We start from the raw sequence: 19,982 nt of genomic DNA, 5'->3' as shown, positions 1-19,982 counted from the left end.
CCGATGCCCACCAGGCCCAGCCCTGGCCTGGGCCCTAGCTGGTTGCAGCTTCTGGCAGGGCTGTTCCCAGTGCAGCTGCAGTCAGCTGGGTGCTGCTCTGCTCCCCTCATCTCTAGTGGGAGCTGCTCTGCTGATGCATACCCCCTGCCCTCCCACCCAGAGTGGCGCAGCAGGGGCAGGAGCAGGAGGAGAAGCTGCTGCTGGAGGTTAAGGGAGCAGAGCAGCACCCAGCCGACTGCAGCTACACTGGGAAGAGCCCTGCCAGAAGCTGTGCACTGGTTGGCACCCAGGCCAGTGGGCAGTGGTGGGAATGGGTGTAGCTTGGCCCAAAGTGGAGTACTGTGGGGGCAGCCACAGGCTGGATCCAGTCAGTTGGTGGGCTAGATGTGGCCCATGGGCCGTACTTTGCTCACCCTGGTCTACCCCTAACAAGGATGTATGTAGTATTAATGTTTTATCATCTTTGGGGGTGGTTGGGGAGAAAATGCAACAATTTTTGAGTTCACTATTTGTGGTAGATGCAGTTAATACCATGCAGCACTGGCTGGAGGTCCCTTTACATACAGTACATTTACATGCGAGCAAAAAGTGGCTTAGGCAGAGTGAATGATGCAGTCTCATACTCTGATAGTGGCTTAAGTTGAATGTTTTGGTCTTGATCAGCAATTCCCAACCTTTTTGGATTCGAGGCAATACCACCCCTCACTGGAACCGAGGCACTCCTTCATAACTTCTGTGAAACTGAGTGACACCCAATTTAAAAAACTAATTTATGTATTACAGTGCTTACCACCTTGCAGAGGGACTGGGCAGTGCAGGTGTGAGTTCATTCAGGCAGGGGCAAGCCTGAGCCTGTCTCTATCTATTTAGCTTATCTACTTCTCTGCTGATACCTCACTGGCACCCTAGTTGAGACCTGCTGGTCTACGTGGTGTTTTAGTTGCTATGCTTCCTGCTAATAAGAATATCACAATTCTGTTTCACAGCTAATGTCATGTATCTTAATAAATGTATCAGCTTCCCTTTGGTTCCTTCTACATGAACTTGCTCACTTATGCTTCCTCGTGGCTCTGTGGAGCCAGTTACCATAGAGGTCCAAAATTTGAATGCACCCTAATCTATTATCTGGCCCATGCAAATATTTTGAAAGATCCCTTTTATTTTTCTGGTGCCCCGACTTTTTCAAAGAGATGTCATTTAGTATGGATGTTAATTTTACTAGCCAAATACTGAGTTATTCAGCAATGGGCGAGTGCCTTTCTGTAGATGTATTCATTCTATTTTTGCTTCCAACTCACACTGTGATGTGAACTCTGGTCTTCAGTTCATGTAACAGGATGAATCCAGTATTTCTAAACGCTTTGGAATACTCTGAGGATGTGGAGCTCTCTGTGGCATGTTAATAGTCCTCGCTTAGAAGCACAAAGGCAGTTTTCTTTTTAAAAAAGAAAATCCATGCACAAAGAGGTTTGGTTTGACGGGTTTCATTATTATTCATCGTACAACTCTTTCACTTCATCCACTGAAGTACTAGTGCCAAAATAAAAACAAGACTGCTTTTGCAAATCACCAAGCATTGAGAAATAAGTACAGGGTTTTGCAACATAATCTAAAGCTAAAAAAATGGTTGTAGTCTGTGAGGTTCACTTCGTAATGTCTGTCTCTCTTCCTCTCAATGAACATTGCAACGATTTTAATAGATCTTTGTACATAAGAAGCTTTAAAGATTAAGACGTCTGTGGAATCACTTGGCAAATGCACAAAAGCAATTAAAAAATTCTGCTTCTTTGTTAAGAGACCCAAATCATGAGAATTGGGTTTGAAAACTTAAAAGTTAAGCTTTCCATTTCCATATATATTTCAGTGCTTACACTTCCCCTATCCATTTCTTACCTCAATTTGACTCTTAACTTCTCTTCCCCTTCAAACTCGCACAACCTGTATTCTATTCTTTTTTGTTCTCTCTTTTTTTTTTATTGTAGCCATAGTAAATAATCAGAAATGAGTCTCTTGGGAATGGGAAATGTGACACTGGGTGAAGTTTGGGTGCATGAAAAATTCTTTGGTTGTAGAAGATGAGAAGGATTACTTTGTTAATATCCAGACATTCTCACACTTGGGCATTTAAAGCAATTGGAATTTTTGTTAAAAGCCAGTGACATTTGCTTAGGTCCCTTCCCCCCAGTCTTTTTAATTAAGTTTTCATTTATGTCCTGTTGATCATTGGACAAAGGAAAAAAGGGGTAAGACCCACAATGCAGTAGTGCATTGCACTGCAGTAGTACATTGGCATAAAAACCTGCAAGAAAAGAGTTCCTCATGAGATCTGTGAAAATGGAGCTTCCCTCCTTCAGATTGTGGCAAGTTTTTAGCTTGGTTTTTTTGGGGGTGTGTGTGGGGGAAGGAGAGGGTAATGAAGCCTGAGTGTAATATGGAGAATAAGAGGCAGGAGGGGAAGAGTTGTCATTTTCCCAAAACTATAAATGTGGTCACTTGAAATCTTCAAAAAGTTGTTATACACTGAAGGTGTAAAAGAGGTGTTTCCTTTTCCTTTCTCCATGCCCTGTCACATTCTCCCTTTATTATCTCGAGTCCTTCTGACTGTCTGAAAATCAACCTCCGTTCCACGATACATTGATGTTTGTTCCGCTACATTTGTCACAGTCGGGTGAACAGCATGTGAAACTTGACTCAAGTCAGTTTTTTTGGGTGGGGGTGCTAAGACTAGGTGCTTTCTGACTCGGGCTGTTTATGAGAATAGTAGCTTCAGTGTTAACCATGGAGTTGCTGCTGTTAACTTTTGGGTGCAGCAGTTGTGTGCTTAGGAATTCCATAATTCTGTGACTAATTCCAGTCAACAAACTATCTTTACAATACAACTAAAGGCAGATTAATGAAAATATGCACAGGAAAAATTTAAAAAATGGTTTAGGTTCAACCAAAGGACTTGAGATTGAAAATACCTTTGTTTCTAGTCTGAAAAGAAGTTAAGTTCATAAGTTAATAAGGGTATTCTGTGGCTTCCATTCCTGAAAATGCCATTTCCTTTTCTGTCATAGCAAGACTTTAAAGAATCTGAAGCTATTTTGACACTTCTTGCTGAAACACTTGGGTTTTGCAAATATTGAGGCTTATTCTAACATTTAAAATGTACATCTGTTCTCATATTTTCACCTAATGATGACTATACTCCTTGTACAAAGGAAGCCCTTGAAAATTGAATTTGAGCTCATTGAATTCCAAAAGACTGCTGAACCTCCAGCTGGGTTGATTCTAGAGTTTTGTTTCTAAAGACCATGTCAGTTGCCTATGGACAACGAAGGGAATTGCTGCTCCTGTTTTTGACTTTTTTTTAAACTAATTTTTGTGTTAAATAAAAGTACTTGGCATAACCAACAGGGTCAGTTGACTCCTGTGGGGGAGGGAAATTCTTTACTTTTTTTGGAAAGAGGGTTCTAGAGCCCTGAGGCTGATGCTTGAGAAGACTCTCAGCTTGGGAAATACATCATGGGGTTTGACTGGTGACCTCTGGCTTCTCAGGTCTAAGCTTAACACAAAGTGGGTACTGTTTGAAGGGATACATGAAGGATAAGCTTGCAATTTAAGTGGAAGCTCAAAGTAGTTGTGTGGTTCCTTTTGATTCCTGTAGAAAGAAGATATTGTTTTTTTTCAAAGCCAGCCCTGCCAATGCAAGAGAGGAGGGGAAGAATCAGATTAGATTTAATGTGTTTTTTCTTGCAGTTGAAACTTTACTGCTTTTCTGCATGAGAACTTGCTTTTATGAATGAGCAGTGTAATAAGACTGAAAGATATTTCCTGAATTAGTCAAATTTTATGTTCCCAAAGAAGCCACTAGAAAGAGTTTCTGAAGTGTAAACGAGGAACCTTATTCTACAAACGTAATTGGGTATAATGCTTATTGTGAGGAATACCAATGAGTTTAGTAGTACTACTCATACTAGTAAGCTTTGTCTAGTAGTGCTTGCAGGATTCAAGTGTCACATAACTAGCTGCTTCATCTTTTGCACTTCTCCCCTCTTCCCTTGCATTTCTCCCCTCTCCAGTGTCATGCATTGCAAATTAGGCTTAAAAGATTTCCTTTTTCCAGTTTACTCACCAGGTTGTTACCTTCCAGGATGTTTTCAGCTTATTTCCCTGTGGTCTTCCTTCAGCTGTCTTTTGTACTCTTAAATACCACAGAAGATGATGGTTTGACTGTCCTACTGGAGCTCTATTCTAGGACCAAACTACTATGCCTATTGCTTCCTTTTCTCTAGCACCAAATGAATTGCCTTCATTTTCAGTACGGATTTGAGTAGAGACTGCATGAAGCATATTTGTTTTGTACTGTCTTTTAAATCCTCAGGAAGCCCAGTACAATTCCAGCAATCTTAATGGATAAATGGGTTATAACCGATTAGTTTATTAGACATCATATCATTAATAAGGTTAGAATGAATATTTTTTTTGCTTGAGTATTTTCATTGTATCCATCAAGAACGCATGGGATGGAAAGAAGCTTTTATGGATAGGTGCATTAGCAGGTCAAAAAAAAAAACAAGCAGAATTTATACCAAGCAACTTAAACCTTGGTGTTTTTTATGGTCTGCTGCAGTGTTTTGGCACTGTGTGCACCAGATTTTAGGCGTGTTCTTAATTTTATGCCTGTAAGTATTCTCTCCGAAGATAAATGTGTAAGTGCCTGTAGGATTAGGGCCACCTTGAATCATTATGTTAGCATTCTAGATTGGCTTTCAATTTGGTAGACAAGTTCATGTTACTGACTTGTATCAATTTTTTAAAAAGGATACTGCAGTATTGAAATTCAAATAAGGTAACTTTCTGGGAGAGACCAGGCAAAGGGGAAAAATGGGTATGGTGTCCTGTCATTTTAAGAGAAAAATGCTAATGAAAAGTTCATTTTGTGATCTTTGAATATACTTGGTCTTTGAGTGAAGTATACTACTTAACAGTTATTAAATGACTTAAACTGAAATGTTAATGTAGTTAAGTTCATCTAGCCTGAGACCAAAGCCTTGGGGATGTGAGAGACTGCACATTCAAGTCTGCTTTTTAGGTAGTCAGGGGTTCAGACAAAAATAAATGAATGCAGAAACTGGAATTCTGCAACTGTGGGGCAGGAGAGTGTCCAAATGATGTAATTCTTCATAGTCTGAAGTGTTCCTTTGGGATCCATATTGAATATTAGTAGTGTTTTTCTGGTTTGATCTGCTATTCATCCTAGATGTATATCATCATGTTGCAGTTTATGTTTGAATATTTTATTGAGTTTTGTATAACATTACTTGCCTTTTGGAAAGTATGTTTTCTCTAAATACAATATTTAGTACTGAAGTTTTGCTACATTGCAAAGCCTGTACGTTCTGCATCAAGTGCATGAGATTTGCTGGTTAACTCCTTAGCTCCATTAGAGCAATATGGAAAACCATTAAGAGGGACATATTTCATTTTAGGCCCCAGTGGAGGAAAAAAGTAGTAAGGCTGTGTAAAGCTTCAGTCGCTGATTCTATTTGCTGGAGATTTGGCCCGATTTGGAGGCTGAATCGCCAAATTTGAATCGAATCAGGAGACCCTTTAATTTCTCTGAATTGATTGGAGAGATTTGATGATTCAGATATAGACACAGCTTTAAATGTTTATCTTCAGATTCAGGCTTGCCCGAATCAAATCAGGACAGTGATCTGAATCAACAAATCGAATCACTGTCCCCTAATTTGGGTCGAATCCAAATCGAATATGGCCTGTTCTGTACACCCTTAAAAAGTAGGTGTGCAGCGATCTAAAGACTTCTGCTGTGCATAATAGCAACAACATATGTCTGCAGTGGTGTCCTGATAGAAGCCAAGGAAATGTCATATGCTTACAAAGTACAATAAAAATTGAAAGTTAATGTAAGGAGCTATTAATAAACTTGACTGAATATTTAATCTTAAAACATAATTTTGTTATAGATTCTTTATGCTGTAGCTTTAATGAATCTATCTCCCAACATTGTGCTTGATAGAGACAATAGGGAAGTCTGTTTTAAGCAGGGGAAAAAAATCCACGTAACCATACTGGCTTTTAGCCTATTAATTAGAATTAGAGATTTATTTTTAAGTCTACATCTGTACTGCTTGCTGCATCTGTTAGTATGACTCATGCTTCAGCAGATCAGGATGGATGAAATTTAAGTAACTTCAGAAAAAAAAATCTGTTGCAGAACAGTAGACCTGCTACTGAATGAATAATGCTGATAGATGTTTACAATTCTTATATGCAATTCCTTAATCATAGATTTGGTTAGGGGATAACTGAAATATGAGGAATCTAAAATATTTTCTCTATTAACACAGGTAAGATTCTAGGAAAGTGCTTAGTCTTTAAGCAGCTTTCCACTTTGAGAAAATATATTTTGCCCTAATTTAACTGTAAAGCTATGATTTTGTTGTTGTTGTTCTAGCTTGAGTGATCTTCTGTATATCATTTCAAATAGAAATAGATATACAGTGTGTATGATTTTTTTTTTAAATCAGTTTACATCTGAAGGGTTGTCTTAATCAGGTTTGAAGTTGGGTTTGTGGGAGAAGAAAACAGAAGAGTTGGATGGGTGGAGATTTTGCAGGTTTATTTTTTAATTATTTGAACAATTCAGTATTGGGAAATAACTTGTTCACTGCTTTTTTGTCTCACTCTGTTATGTTGTCTGTCTTAAATTGCAAGCTTGTTTTGATAGGGATCTCTCCATCCCCTGTGTGTGCACTACCTAGCACAGGCCAGCCCTGATCTTTGATTAGGACCATGTATGCTGCTGAAGTCAAAATATTATCTTGTTCTTGTTGCATGCTAGAAAATTTTGTTTTTTGTGTACTTAATGGGAAATGGGAAATGTCAAAATGGTACAATGCTTGATGCTGAAGTTTATAGTAGACACACAGTCACAGTCTAAAGACATGTATAGTCAATATTTGGTGTGTGAATTATATACAAATGTGATATTTCAAGGTACCCACATTAACTCCTTGTTTTGTTTTGTTTTTTTGTCCAGCCCCTTTTATGGAGAAGATTTTTACTGTGAAATTCCTCGGAGTTTTCGTCACCTGTCATTTTATATTTTTGATAGAGATGTTTTCCGAAGGGATTCCATAATAGGTATGTGTTTTATTAAATGGCATTAAATGTGTTTTTATTTACAGCTTTTCATTTATAGATTCAGTATTTCTCATGCTCATCAGAATATATTCAACTCTTTGAGTTCAGGTTTGTTTTGTGCAACAATGACAGTGAGAAGTAGTTATCTATTTTTTGTGGGGGGAGGTCGGTGTGTATTGGTGCAGTCTTTACAGTACTTTATCTCAGAAGACCCAAAAACACATTAAAATTTTTGTGCAACATAGAATATTAGGGTTGGAAGGGACCTCAGGAGGTCATCTAGTCTACAACCCCCTGCTCAAAGCAAGACCATCCCCAACTAAATCATCCCAGCCAAGGCTTTGTCTAGCCAGGTCTTGAAAACCTCCAAGGATAGAGTCCACCACCTCTTTGGGTAACTTCTACCAGTGTTTTACTACCCTTCGAGTGAGAAATTTGTTTCCTAATATCTAACGTAAACTTCGGTTGCAGCAACTTGAGACCATTGCTCCTTGTTCTATCGTCTGTCACCACTGAAAACAGTTTAGCCCCATGCTCTTTGTAACCCCCCATCAGGTAGCTTAAGGCTGCTATCAAATCCCCTCTGTCTCCTTGTCTCTAGAATTAAATAAGCCCAGTTCCCTCAGCCTCTCATAAGTCATTTCTCCCAGCCCCCTCACCATTTTTGTTGCCCTCCACTGGACACTTTCCAATTTGTCCACATTCATTCTGTAGCGGGGAATGCAAAATTGAACACCATACTCCATATGTGGCTTCACCAGTGCTGAATAGAGGGGAATTTCCCTCGCTTTCCCTCATTTCCTTAGTCTTGCTGGCAACACTTCTACCAATGCAGCCCAGGATGCTGTTAGCCTTCTTTGCAACATTTTAATATAAATGTATGTAATAGATATGTCATCTTTCTCACTCCTAACAGGACAGAGTAACAGAGTAACTTAACAGAGTAACTTAACAGGAAAAATGCCTATAAAAACCAGAGAAAACATGAAATAAAAACACAATAAGTAATATCCAGGTCTAGCTTTGTTTGCTAAACACCCATCCACAAAGGAAAGTCTTACAGTGATCTTCATAGATGTCTAGGCTTGGTCTCTGGCACACCTTACGGAGGAAGGAGTTTCAGGGATGAGGAGCTGAGAGTGACCACACCACATGGTTTTGCCAAGCAGTTTTGGCACATTGATGGGACTTGCTGGAGAATGCTTTTGGCTGACCTTAAGAATTGTAATGGAGCATGAGGGAGAAGGCAATAGGGGCAAGACTATTTAGAGCCTTTTAGGTCAAAACCAGCACCTTGAATTCTGCCCAGAAAGCTATTAGGAGTCGATGCAAACTCTGGAGCACTAGAAGTCCTGGCAGTTCACCCCTGTCAGAAGACAGGTTACTGCATTTTGCACCAGCTTCAGTTTCTAGGTGGTCTTCAGGGGCAGTTCCACTGAGAGTGCATTGTAATGATAATCCTTGAGATTGAAGTCATGGAGGATGGTGTCCAGATCTGAATTGGAAGTCAAGGATCACGGCTTCTCCACAGCTTCTCGCCTTATGGAGTTGGTGAAAGAGGTAGAGATGGGTGTCATCAGCATCCTGATGATACCTCACTTCAAATCTCTGCAGTCCCTCACAGTAGCATCAGATACGTTGACTAAGAAGGGCTAGAAAATCAAGCCCACGGGGAGCCTCACAAGAAAGGTCCTAAAGGGATGTCAGGTACCATGCTCTGGGACCTTCCCTACTACAAAGAGCAGAACCAATATAGAGCTGTCCCATGAATACCTACTAGACCATGTAAATGGTTTAACAGCATCTCAGGGTCAAGTGGATCAAAGACCACTAAAAGGTTTGGTGAGATCACCAGGGCACAGTTTCCCCTGTTAATCTCCAAGTGAAGATCATCTCTTGCAACTGCGGTTTCAGTGCTATATCCAGGCTAAAAATCAAACTTGCATGGGTCCAGGATTCCAGTGGCTGGAGGCTGGAGCTGTTGGATAGCCATTCATTCCCCAAGAAGGGGAGGTTGGAGACTAGGCAGTAATTGGCTGGAGAGTCAGTGTCAAGTCATGTTGTCTTGAGTAGGAGCTGGACAATTGCAGGTTTAAGAATGCACAGCACTTGGCTATTCCAAAGGGAGGCACTAGTGACAGTCACCACTAGTACTAGTGTCGTTCTCCCCTGGAGTTTTGTGGGTGGTTTTTATTTCTGTTTCTCCACTCTTAAATTAACAAAATAGCAAATTATCCAAGTTCCAGCTTTCACAAACTCATGTCTTTGCACGGTTAAATATTTTCTATTAACATATAGCAACAAAAAATGCTATTTATACAAGAAAGTTTAGAGGTGTAAAGGAACCGTAATTCAGTTTCTCAACTTGTTTTCATGTAAGATATAAAAAACAACTGTGAAGTTGAGGTATCTTACCTTTTTATAGAAAAAAATGATGAATCTGCATGTGGAAGCAAAGATACTATAAAGAGGCAGACTGATAGCTGGGTAACATCACTCAACAAGAATTAAACATGTTAAATGTATTGTGTTTTTACAGTATATTTTCACTTTCTCTTTATATACTTTCCCCACAACAAACTTTTTAGCAAAGCATATATTCCTTGTTGAGATCTACAGACTTGCTGTGTGTGTGTCGAGGGAACCATAGCTTTGAACTCTTACTTCTGTAGATGTTACATTTTTACTTTAGTACTGCATTTTATTTCCTGTTGGTTGCATAGTTGTACCCTGACTTTTTTCTAGAGCCTGATTCAAAGACATTGTGTACCGAGTTTGTGATGTGACTACTTGTTTCATGTCCACAATATATATATTGTGTGTGTTGGATTTACATTTTTGAGGGTTAAGGCTAGGTTAGGTGTTAGGCTGGTAGCATTTGTTTTTAATAATAATTTAGTGTTTGTGGGGCATTGTTATATTATTTATTTTGGTTGGAGTGACTATAGCTTTGAATAAGTATTTGCTTCTTCAGATAAGAAATATATTTCTTTTTGTGATCAGTTGCAATAGCAAATTCGCCAGCATTCAAGGTAGAAGTGTGTAGAAAATATAAAGCCATGAGTTAGCAAAAAAAGTTACTTCAGACAATATTTATTCCTCTTTGTTTAAGCCTCTCAACAAAAAAACAACCCAGAAAGATGCACATTTATGTAGCAGATAATTTTTTAATGTGTAACAAAGGTTGTTGTTGGTTTTTTTTTTTTGGTTTTTTTTTTGCTTTGGCGGATGAAAGGATTGTACAGATAAATGCATCTGTGGTTTTGCATATTTCATTGCTTTATTGGCATTTTCCTAAAGTTAACTTGCTAAGTCATTTAGGATTTTATTAGCTGAACTGACGATAAAGCTGTGGACAACTGTTCCTTGGAAGCAATGTGGAATGCAAACATAATGGACAAAAATGCCGGGCCTAATTACTCTGAAACGTGAAGAGAGTGTATGTGCATGCCCATTTTCTATTGCCTACTTCATGGGTAATAAATGACTGTTAAACTGTTCTTAGCTTTCACACATTCTTGTTTTGCCTTCCATAGTGGTATTCTATCAGTATTTACTGGTTTTAAAACATAGTGAGAGGCTTTCAGTAAAAAAGTTACTAGTACCAATAAAACCTAGTACCATTCTCATTAGGCTTCATTGTTTTGTGAGAGAATAACCAGCTTACCTATTCTTCGCTTAAAATAAAATAATGTGTTTTTTCTCTTCCTAGCCCTGTTAATTATGCTCCAAATGAATCAGATCAGTGATGAGCACAGAAAACCAGATATGGTACCTGTAAGAGATACAATAATAGTCATCTACCATTTTGAATCTGAAAGGGATTCAGAGGGTCAATTTGGAAAATTATTGATACTTAATGAACCTCCTTTGTATTAGGCAAATGAGATGTGTCTGGGTGGGTACAAGTAGCAGAAGAAAAGAGTAATGACACAGTGATACTATTATAGATAGCAGCTATGAAAATGCATGTGTTGATTAGTTTTGAAACTGGGTATTCCTGTTTTAGTTTTGATTAATATGTGGTGGAAGTATTAAAAGAGATACCATAAAATAGGGCAGGTAATGCCAATACTTTGTAGAGAAAGGCTTTTTCTTTAAGTTAGTCCAGTACCTAAAAAAGTAACTGACAAGAACCATCTCCACTGTAGGCCCCAGGCCGGTATTCCCATGGGTTTGTAATAAACAGTTCAGGATGCAGGTCTGTGACCTTGAGTATATAGATCACACAAAAACAGGAAACATGCCACCTCAGTTCATTTAGCATTACACTAAAAGCATAGCTCATACTGAATATTGGTTACATGAATTATTCTCTACTTAAATCGCAAATGTGGCAGGAAACAGTAATTGCAAGACTATTTATTTTGGAAACTTATTCCCATAACTCTGGCATGAGAACTTCTTCTATTTTAAGCACGTTTGTGTTCATGTGTGTGTGGGGAGGGGGTTGTGTATATTTCTACATACACAGAGGGGAACTTGGATATAACAAAATCCTGCTTATTGTGGAGTTCTGGGGTAGAGGAGTGACTTCACACTTGTGGGAAAATCCTTGTCCTCTTGTGTGTGGAAAAGGAGCTCTTAAAGCTTTTAAAATATTGTCACTGTATTATATAACTGTTTGGAAGATTAGGTTGGTATACTGGGGGTGTATGTGAGAAGGTGGTCCTTGATGGGTCCAAAACAACCATCTCCTAAACTGTTTAAGTGGTGAGACAAGGGACTCATGGAGTTTGACCTCATACATGGTTCCCTGCTATGTAACATTCCACTGATTCGCAATTCCAGTCTGCATGGTGTCTGCAAAGCTGGCTTTGAGGTATGTAGGTAAAATGCACTGCTTCTGCATCCCAGTTCTGGCAGGTTGCACCCTTCCCTTCATATTACTTTCCACTGCTTCCTCATGGACGACCTGTGGCAAACTAAAGCCAATTAGAAACACATTTGTCTTTGTTACCTCTGATTTTGGTTTATTCTAATCTGAATCTGCTGCTCTAGACAGATGACATAATTCATGGGAAATTTTGTTCAGTCTCCTGGAACAAACAAACTCAGTTCCTCTCTTCCTTCTTGAAATGGAAAGTACGTGGTGTTGGCATGTTTGAAGTACTTGTACTTTTCTCATGTGTATGCTTCCAAAACTGAGATGATGTGGAACTATAGAACTGATGTAAAATAGTACTGAGGAAGCAAATGTATTCCTTATTTTGAGATGTCACTGACATTTGAATTCTGCTTGATATACACTTACTCTTGCCTTCGCTAGAAGGAAGATAAAAAAGGAAATCCCAGACTTAACTCAACACTTCTATCAAGAGCAGTGAATCTATATTAGGAGAAATTGAGGTCTATAGCTAAAGACAACTTTCTCATACTTTGGACAGATGTCATCATAACTTGTAGGAAGCGGCAAGCCGTGACTATACAAATAAAGGAAACAGATGACTGCATTGCATGAAAACAAGCCTTGAGAAACAATTTCATAAAATAGAATTTGCCTGAGATAACTTTGTTGTATGGTCTATTTGATTCCATTTGAACTCTGAAATATGTGCTTCCTAGATGAAATAGATATGTAAAACATTTAGGTTGTATTATGCAGCCATAAAGCAGGAGGATGAAAAAGCCAACCTTGTAACAATACTTACCCTCTTCTCTACCCACAGGTACATGCTTTGATTTACAGATCACGTATCGGAACCTTAACTCTGCTCTTTAATCTTACACTTTTGAACATGCTCTTTAGCAAACAGCCTAATATTAGTAGGTATGAATGTTAGGGTTACTGTCCTGTGTTGATACTGCAGTCTTAGCTCTCATTTGACCCATATCATCTGAATTGTTTTCACACAAAACCCTTATTACAGAGTTTGTTTTGAACCAAATTCATTTGCTCAACTTTGAATATAAGTTAAAGCCCAGCTTTTGATTTAAGGAAAATTGATTTAAGGACTAGCACAGGGGTCAGCTGCATTGAGGTACAGCAAAAATCCAATGATGAAGCCACAGTTCATTAGGCCTGTGTTTTCTGACCCTCCTACTTCTTTGTCTCTTAAGACGCATGCCAGTTTTCATACACCTGGTTAGTTCATTCAGTCAGGCTGTCAGCATTACTCAGATCATCTTAGTCAGACAAGCTTAGAATATACCTGTAGAGCATCCTGCTAAACAGCAAAATGGTTGCACCTGAGTTCTGGTTAACCTTTGGTGTGAATGCAGCCGTGCATCATCTTGTATCAGCCTCTGTATACTGTCAGCCTGCTCTGCAGGGCCTGGACTGCTCTTAACTATCTCAGAACAGGCATTGGATAGTTTAAAGTGAGCGCACATTCTTGGGGCCTCTCCGATGACTCTGACTGACTGGGCCGGCCTGTTGTGCTCAAGCTCAGATGGCCGACCACATCATTTATGACTGCCCTTACTCCTTTGGGAGCCCAAAGTCTTATTGACATTGACCATTCTACCTGTTGCTGGCTTTCTTGCCCTCATGCTTCCAACATACGAGTGTGGCAGCACTTGCTTCATCATCATTATGAAACATTTCAAAAGCATGTACTGCAAAGAAGGAAAAAAGTAAAGAACCCATCTACCTGCTGTCACTACCAATAGTCTGGATGCTCACAATCTCAACAAGTGCAGAGGCCTCAATTCTGCATGACAGGCTTTGGAGAAAAAAGGTCTAATTTTTTCCAGACTGGAGATAGAGGAGCTGGGGATGGCACTAGAGGGAGACTCTAGTTGCTGAGTTGTGTAGGAAGTCTCTTGTACAGACAAGTCTTGGTGTGGAATTTGTCGTGGAGCAAGCCATTTAGTTGGATGGATTAGGGAACTTACTTCATGAAATAGCCAGGAAAGGATGTAGTGCCTGATCTGCAGCTGAGTGGGCTGCTGTGAACATCCTTGTTGTTATGGGGGAAGCTGCAGCATAAAGTAGCAGAGACGTCTGGCTCCTGTCCAATAAAATTATGGTTTTAAAAGCTGTTGTGTGTGATGGGAGCAGCTTTAGAAATTGAAGGTGAATGCAAGGCCATCTCCCTGGTCATCTGTTCTCTGCTGCAGTCCATTCCATGGGTGGATTCTAAGTTGGGGGTGAGGTTTGTGGGGGAGGGGACTTAAATGTTCAATTAGAGATTTATTCCTAATACATTTAAAGTGGTCATATATATTAATCAAAATTAGTATTACAGAGAGAGCATATTTCAACACATGCTGCTCTCTGCTCTGTCCTATCAGTGAGCATACAGTTGTGCTTTTGGTTGGCAGTAGCAGTAACAAGCTTCCTGGTGCTGTCTGTTGTATTTTGTGCAGGAGCAGGGAGAAACTAGTTCTGGTGTCATTAAACCTCTGCATACTAATTTACATCTCATCACTGTTCCCCCAATTTTTCTATTGCTTTTCTCTGGTGAAGCTTGAGGATTTTTCACATATGGGAAATGCAAGATACACTGTGAGATTCTTAAGCAGGACAAATTTCCAGGAGCCACTCTTGTATCTAACAAAACTCTCCCATTCTTTGGTATGCTGTTCAGCCAGAAGGTGTCAAAAGTCTCTTTGTACAGATAATTATGGAAGTCCCTGTAAACTGGAAAAGTTGCACTGTGTTCCAGTCAGGCCTCTCAAGAATCTTGTAAAGGTTTCCCTGGTCTAAAATGTCTAAATCCAGATATCTAAAATTCTGGGAGCAGATCTGGTTTGTTCCTAAATCCTTCTCCTTTTCCAACAAACTTAAGAACAAAAATCAAGAGGGAGCAAAATGTGGTTGCATAGTGTTTCAAGCATGACCAGAGAATGAAGGGGCAAGAGGGAGAGCAGCAAAGGGAGTCAGAGTGGCTGCCCAACATGATGGAAGCAGGCTGCAATCCCCAGATCCCACTCCATCTCTAGCAACTGGGGACTCTGTTCTGTGCTCTCCGAACTGGATGACCTGTGACCTGGAATGGGCAGCTATTCCATGTTCACAGTACTCCCATAGAATTTCAGGATAAGGACAGGAACACTTTCAGGAATAGCTCATCCACCTGCATGCTGGATCCGTGGTGAGATACCAGCTGGAACAGACAGAAGTGAGGAATGTTCAGGACCAGCCTGTGCCTCAGCTTTAATGTACTGGACTATATGCACAGGGTTGAGAAAGGATAGACACTTTTTATTTCCAACACACCTCGCCACACAAAACCAGTCCCAGAGTTAGTGAAGCACTTGGAGCCCTGGTTGGTGTCAGAAATTCTAGCACCCACCTTTCATAGTAGCAGCAGTATGGTGGGCCTGGGACACACATGGCTGCTATGCACATGTTCATGTACAGGTTTTGCAAATCCAGGCGTGTATGCTGAGGAGCTTAGACCCAGCTACTCTGCAATTTTGATATATCCAGACTTGTGTTTTGGTAAAGGAAGTGTTGGAAGTCTAGTGACAGACAAGAGTTAAGATTGTGGTTATGTGGCTGGGGGAATGTGGTAGTAGCAAGGGATGTGTATGTGTGAGATGGATGTAAAAAGACACACACTGATAAGTTGTGCATCGCTTTCATCCACAGCACTTTTTGCCAACTCTTATTCTTTCATCTAAAAAAACCCTGCTTCTAACTTTTTTAAAGAAGCTGCATTATGGTACTGTATTACAGTTACATAATGTTTTCTTTAATACAACTGAAGAAGCCTTAAGTTTGCTCCATTGGGCTGCCAGGAAGAACTGGGAAATGCAGAGAGGGCTTCTGTTCCTCCCTGACAAACTGTCATTTTCTGTGTGTCCACAGATGTTATTGGGGACATTAGGCTCTGTTATGCAGCAGCCTGAACTTCAGTTTATACAGCTAGTTGGTTAAGTTTATACACGGTGCAAGTTAGATTAAAGAATTGTTGAGTTATAAGAAGAAAACGAGGTCATTAAGTACTGTGCCATAGAAACTGGGGAGGCAGTTTTTTCTTTCTTTCTTTCTTTCTTTTTTACCACGACAAATGAAAGAACTAGCTTTAGTAGCTTATCAAAAATTTGCCAGGGGACACTTCAATAAAACATCAAGAAAGCAATTTTTTCTAATAGCCATTTCTAATATTTTTGCTATGCTGTCATACTTAAACAAAATGTACCTTCCATCTTCTGTCTCCGTAACCAGGAGATGAAGATCCAGGAAGCTTCGCATGTATATTGAACTCAGAAGCAATATGTTGATGCAGGGGTTCAGCCTGCCCAGCACTCGCGTGCCCTTTCTTGCATTGAGTGTCTGTGCTTATGGGCATCGTTTGGGATAAATACCTGCTTTAATTAATTAGTATTTTGGGTGGCTGAGCAGTGGTTTATTTTATAGAGGGAGTATGATTTTATCTGATAGAAAGCTTTGTAGTTATATCATTTCATTCATTTCTATAAATAAAAAGAAGAGAATGTGTTCCAAAAAGACTTTTGCTATTGTATTCTCTGGCTCCATGTTGAGAGAAGATGCGATTGCTTAGGATTCTTTGGGCTTATTACAAGTGTTTCTCAGTCCTAGCACTTTGCCACAATTAATGTAACTGCTGCAGCTGACACTGGCAGAAATTGATGTGCAAAAATGCCCTGGTAATGTTGCTAACTTCACTCAGTTTAGGAGCAATAAATGTATATAGTATTATAATTTTTGTAGTATAATGATTTAAATTAAAATGAAAATATGGCTCTTAACATGATACTTATTAATGTCCTAGACTGACATAGCCATAGCAACTAAGGTGTATCCATTATAAGTTAGGCTTTCCAGAAACTGGCAAATTAGAATGCCAAACTGAGCAATAATTCCCACACTACTGCCTAGTCCCATAGTCACCTAACAATGATTTAAAGCAGAAGGTGGCTGTGATGGATTGGGTTATGCCTGCATCATAAACTCTGCATTGGCATTTCAAATGTAGGAGGCTGAATATACAAGCCTGGACTTGCCCAAAGACTTCTGCTTTCCAGGCAACTGCCTGCCTGGGAAAAGTGATTGGCCAGTGTTGCCAGTTTAGCTGTTTTGTTGCTAGCTCTAGCAAGTTTTGAGGGGTCCTAGAGACGAAGTGTATGCATTAAGGAACTTGTATCATTTTAACATGTGTGGTATTTAATAAACTGTCTGTTCACATTATTGACAATTATAGACATTAGCAGGTAAACCTAATCACCTTTTTGAGGTTTGCCTGATGAATTCCTGCTCTCAGGAGTAGCAATATTGTAATGCCACCTTGATAAGGAACCAGGAGCCATCAAGGCTACCATGTCCGTCAGCTCACTCCCATGAAATAACTTCCTTTCTAAATGGAGACTTGCAGAGAGAAAAAGGGTGAGCATGACTGGAGGGTGGTTTCCTTTCTGTCAGGATTGCGTGATTCAGAATTGGATAGCTTATTCCCAAGGATGGTGTCCTCCCCTATGCTGGGGGAAGCAGGGAGCCATTGTCAAATGCAAGAAGGGCTTGCAGGTGATTGAGTTGGAGGAACTTCTTAGCCTCAAATGCCAGCAAACCTTAGAGTCTTGAGAGGTCTGAGCTCAGATTAGGATGCTTTCAACCCATCAGCCTGCCCTAATAACCAGGTCTAAGACTGAGGCAAATATTTTTGTTGCATACAAAGATAGAAAATTCTTGTGAGTTCTAAGATAAAGTTAGGATTGTCAAATTTCTTTGCTAAGCCTGCATTTCTTGTTTTTCTACCAAGCTGCCCATTCTGGGAATAAAATGAGAAACTCAGAGGAAACAGTTGTGACTGGGGAGCCAAAGAGGCCTCAGACACTGGTTTCAGGGTATAAGGCAGTTGCGTGGCAGCAGCCCATATCCCAAGGAAGGTATGAGCCTGGGAAGAATGTGTCCTTGAGTCCCAGAGGTAGACTTGGAGACTAAATTGCTATGCAGATGCAGCTGGCTTTGAGGCAGGTTGGACCCAGCTGTTTAGGTCAACTGGCACCTGGTGACTGTACAGAGAAGCACCTAGCCAGATTGCACCAGTTGTTAGAGTCCTGCAATAAATTCAAGTATACTGACTGCAGGGAGTAAAGAATTACAAACAACTGCAGGTTGCTGTTATGCAAACAACTGTTTGATGAGAAACAACAAACCCAAGTAAGGCCCAGTTGATGGTGTTGTTTCAAAATTCTATAGAAGTGTAACAGCAAAAGGTGGAGGCTACTTCCTTAAATCCCCTTATCACTTTATCCACTAGATTTGTCTTCTAAATGGATTAGTGAAAATCACCGGACTACAGCCAGCCTCTTCAATAAGTTCAACTCATTAATAAGAATGGTATTTGGGTACAGAGCACACTACTGCTCAAAGAGCTTGCTGGTCAGAACAGTTCTGCCTCTGTGCTGACCTTACGGTGCTTGGATGCATGTATTCACTGTCCAAAAATATTGCTGACCACTGTAGTTGCATATTTTACTAAGGTCCCCAGTTGTGCATTGGATCTGTGAAAACAGGCCCTTGTAGCACTCACTAGAAATGGATGAAACTCTGATCCATGGTCAGGGCTGGTGTAAATGAAGAGTCTTTGAGTCAGCATCTGTGCTGTTAATGTTCCAATATGACCTAAATTGTTCAAGAGTTTTCTGTGGGCAAGTTCATGAAATAAAGGTGACTGAATGGAATTGACCAGTGAAAACCTGCCAGATACATTGATTGTAAAATAATTGTTCTGCAGTGGATTAGAAAAATAAGAATAACAGTAAGAACAGATAGAGAAGGCAAACCATTTCATATTGGGATTTAAACACTTTTGTGAAGGTTACATGTTAATATGTTTGAGCATGTTTATTATATAAATGAGGGGGTCAAGATGCTCCATATGGTTTGACCATAAAAATGGAAACCTTCAAAATTCACATTCATAATTTCTTTACCATATACATTCTCAACAGCATGATTGTCTGTTCCCTATAAACAATCCAAAAGCCCTCCTTAGTCTCTGCCATTTTACACAATAGGTCTGTGTAAATTTAATTATTTCATCTTCCCTCCCACCCCCCTTGCAACTTTGAGCCATTAACTCTGGCTATCCAGTAAGGAAGGCACCAGTAATGAATCTTTTGGGTTAACCTTTAGTTTGATATTCAGCTGGAAGATGGGTCTTCCAGAGGACAGGAAAAGTACGCTATAAGCTAGGGACAGAGGGAACCAGATTTTGGAACGTGGCTGAGACTGCATAAAATTATGGGTTGCCAGCCAGGGGCAGGATCCTGGGAGGTGGCCAGGGAAAGGCCAAGGCATTTTGGAAGCTGGGTCTGAAAGAGATGGAACTTGTGATCAGAAGCAGATTAGTGGAGACAACGAGGGGAGCAGTTTCCACAGCAAATGGGAGCAGTCAGCAAATGGGGGTCTGCATGGGAGAGTCTGAACGAGTCTAAGAGGACTGACCTCTGGATATTTCATTGTATGAATGATAAAACTGCTGTAAGGAGTTACGTAGTTTCAGGTTTTCTAGAAATAAATCTGTCAGCTCCAAAAGCAACCTAGGTATATTGTTTTTGTTTTTCCCCTGTTGTATCAATGTTTTCTGTCGATGTGCTTGTAGTTTTGTGTACTGTCAAAATACATCAGTGACCCTTTGCTAAACGTTGGCAGATTTGGGTGCCTGGTCAGCTTGCTACTGGAAGCTTGTTTGTTTACAGACTGCACGTAAGTTCTGATTGTTTGGATAGACTTGGTTACAACCTGCACCCAAGCAACTCCCTCTCTTAGGAAAACTCAGCTGCAGGAGCACTTTCCTTTCCCCAGGTCTCAAGCTGACCTCTTGGTGACTGCCCTGGAATCTCACAACCTAACTGAGAGAGGAAAGGAGTTTTGTAGTTGTATGTTTTTAATGTAGGGTTTGAAAGAAGTTATT

The 19,982-nt window shown here is 40.0% G+C and overlaps 1 protein-coding gene across 2 annotated transcripts in view; it reads left to right on the top strand.

The window, feature by feature from the left end:
- The window catches only part of RASA3 (RAS p21 protein activator 3), a 266,603-nt gene that overhangs the window by 118,444 nt on the left and 128,177 nt on the right, over positions 1-19,982 (top strand). For both annotated transcript variants that reach the window (XM_019524666.1, XM_019524665.1), the window contains exon 3: positions 7,049-7,152. In XM_019524666.1, coding sequence (XP_019380211.1) covers positions 7,049-7,152 — 104 coding nt within the window. The remainder of the gene's footprint in view (positions 1-7,048; positions 7,153-19,982) is intronic.

Source organism: Gavialis gangeticus, unplaced genomic scaffold (assembly GCF_001723915.1).
Source record: "Gavialis gangeticus isolate Ggan-Ray unplaced genomic scaffold, GavGan_comp1, whole genome shotgun sequence".
In the NCBI taxonomy this organism is placed as follows: Eukaryota; Metazoa; Chordata; order Crocodylia; family Gavialidae; genus Gavialis; species Gavialis gangeticus.
The sequence above is the reverse complement of the archived record's forward strand: the minus strand, read 5'-3'. Positions and strand labels throughout refer to the sequence as shown.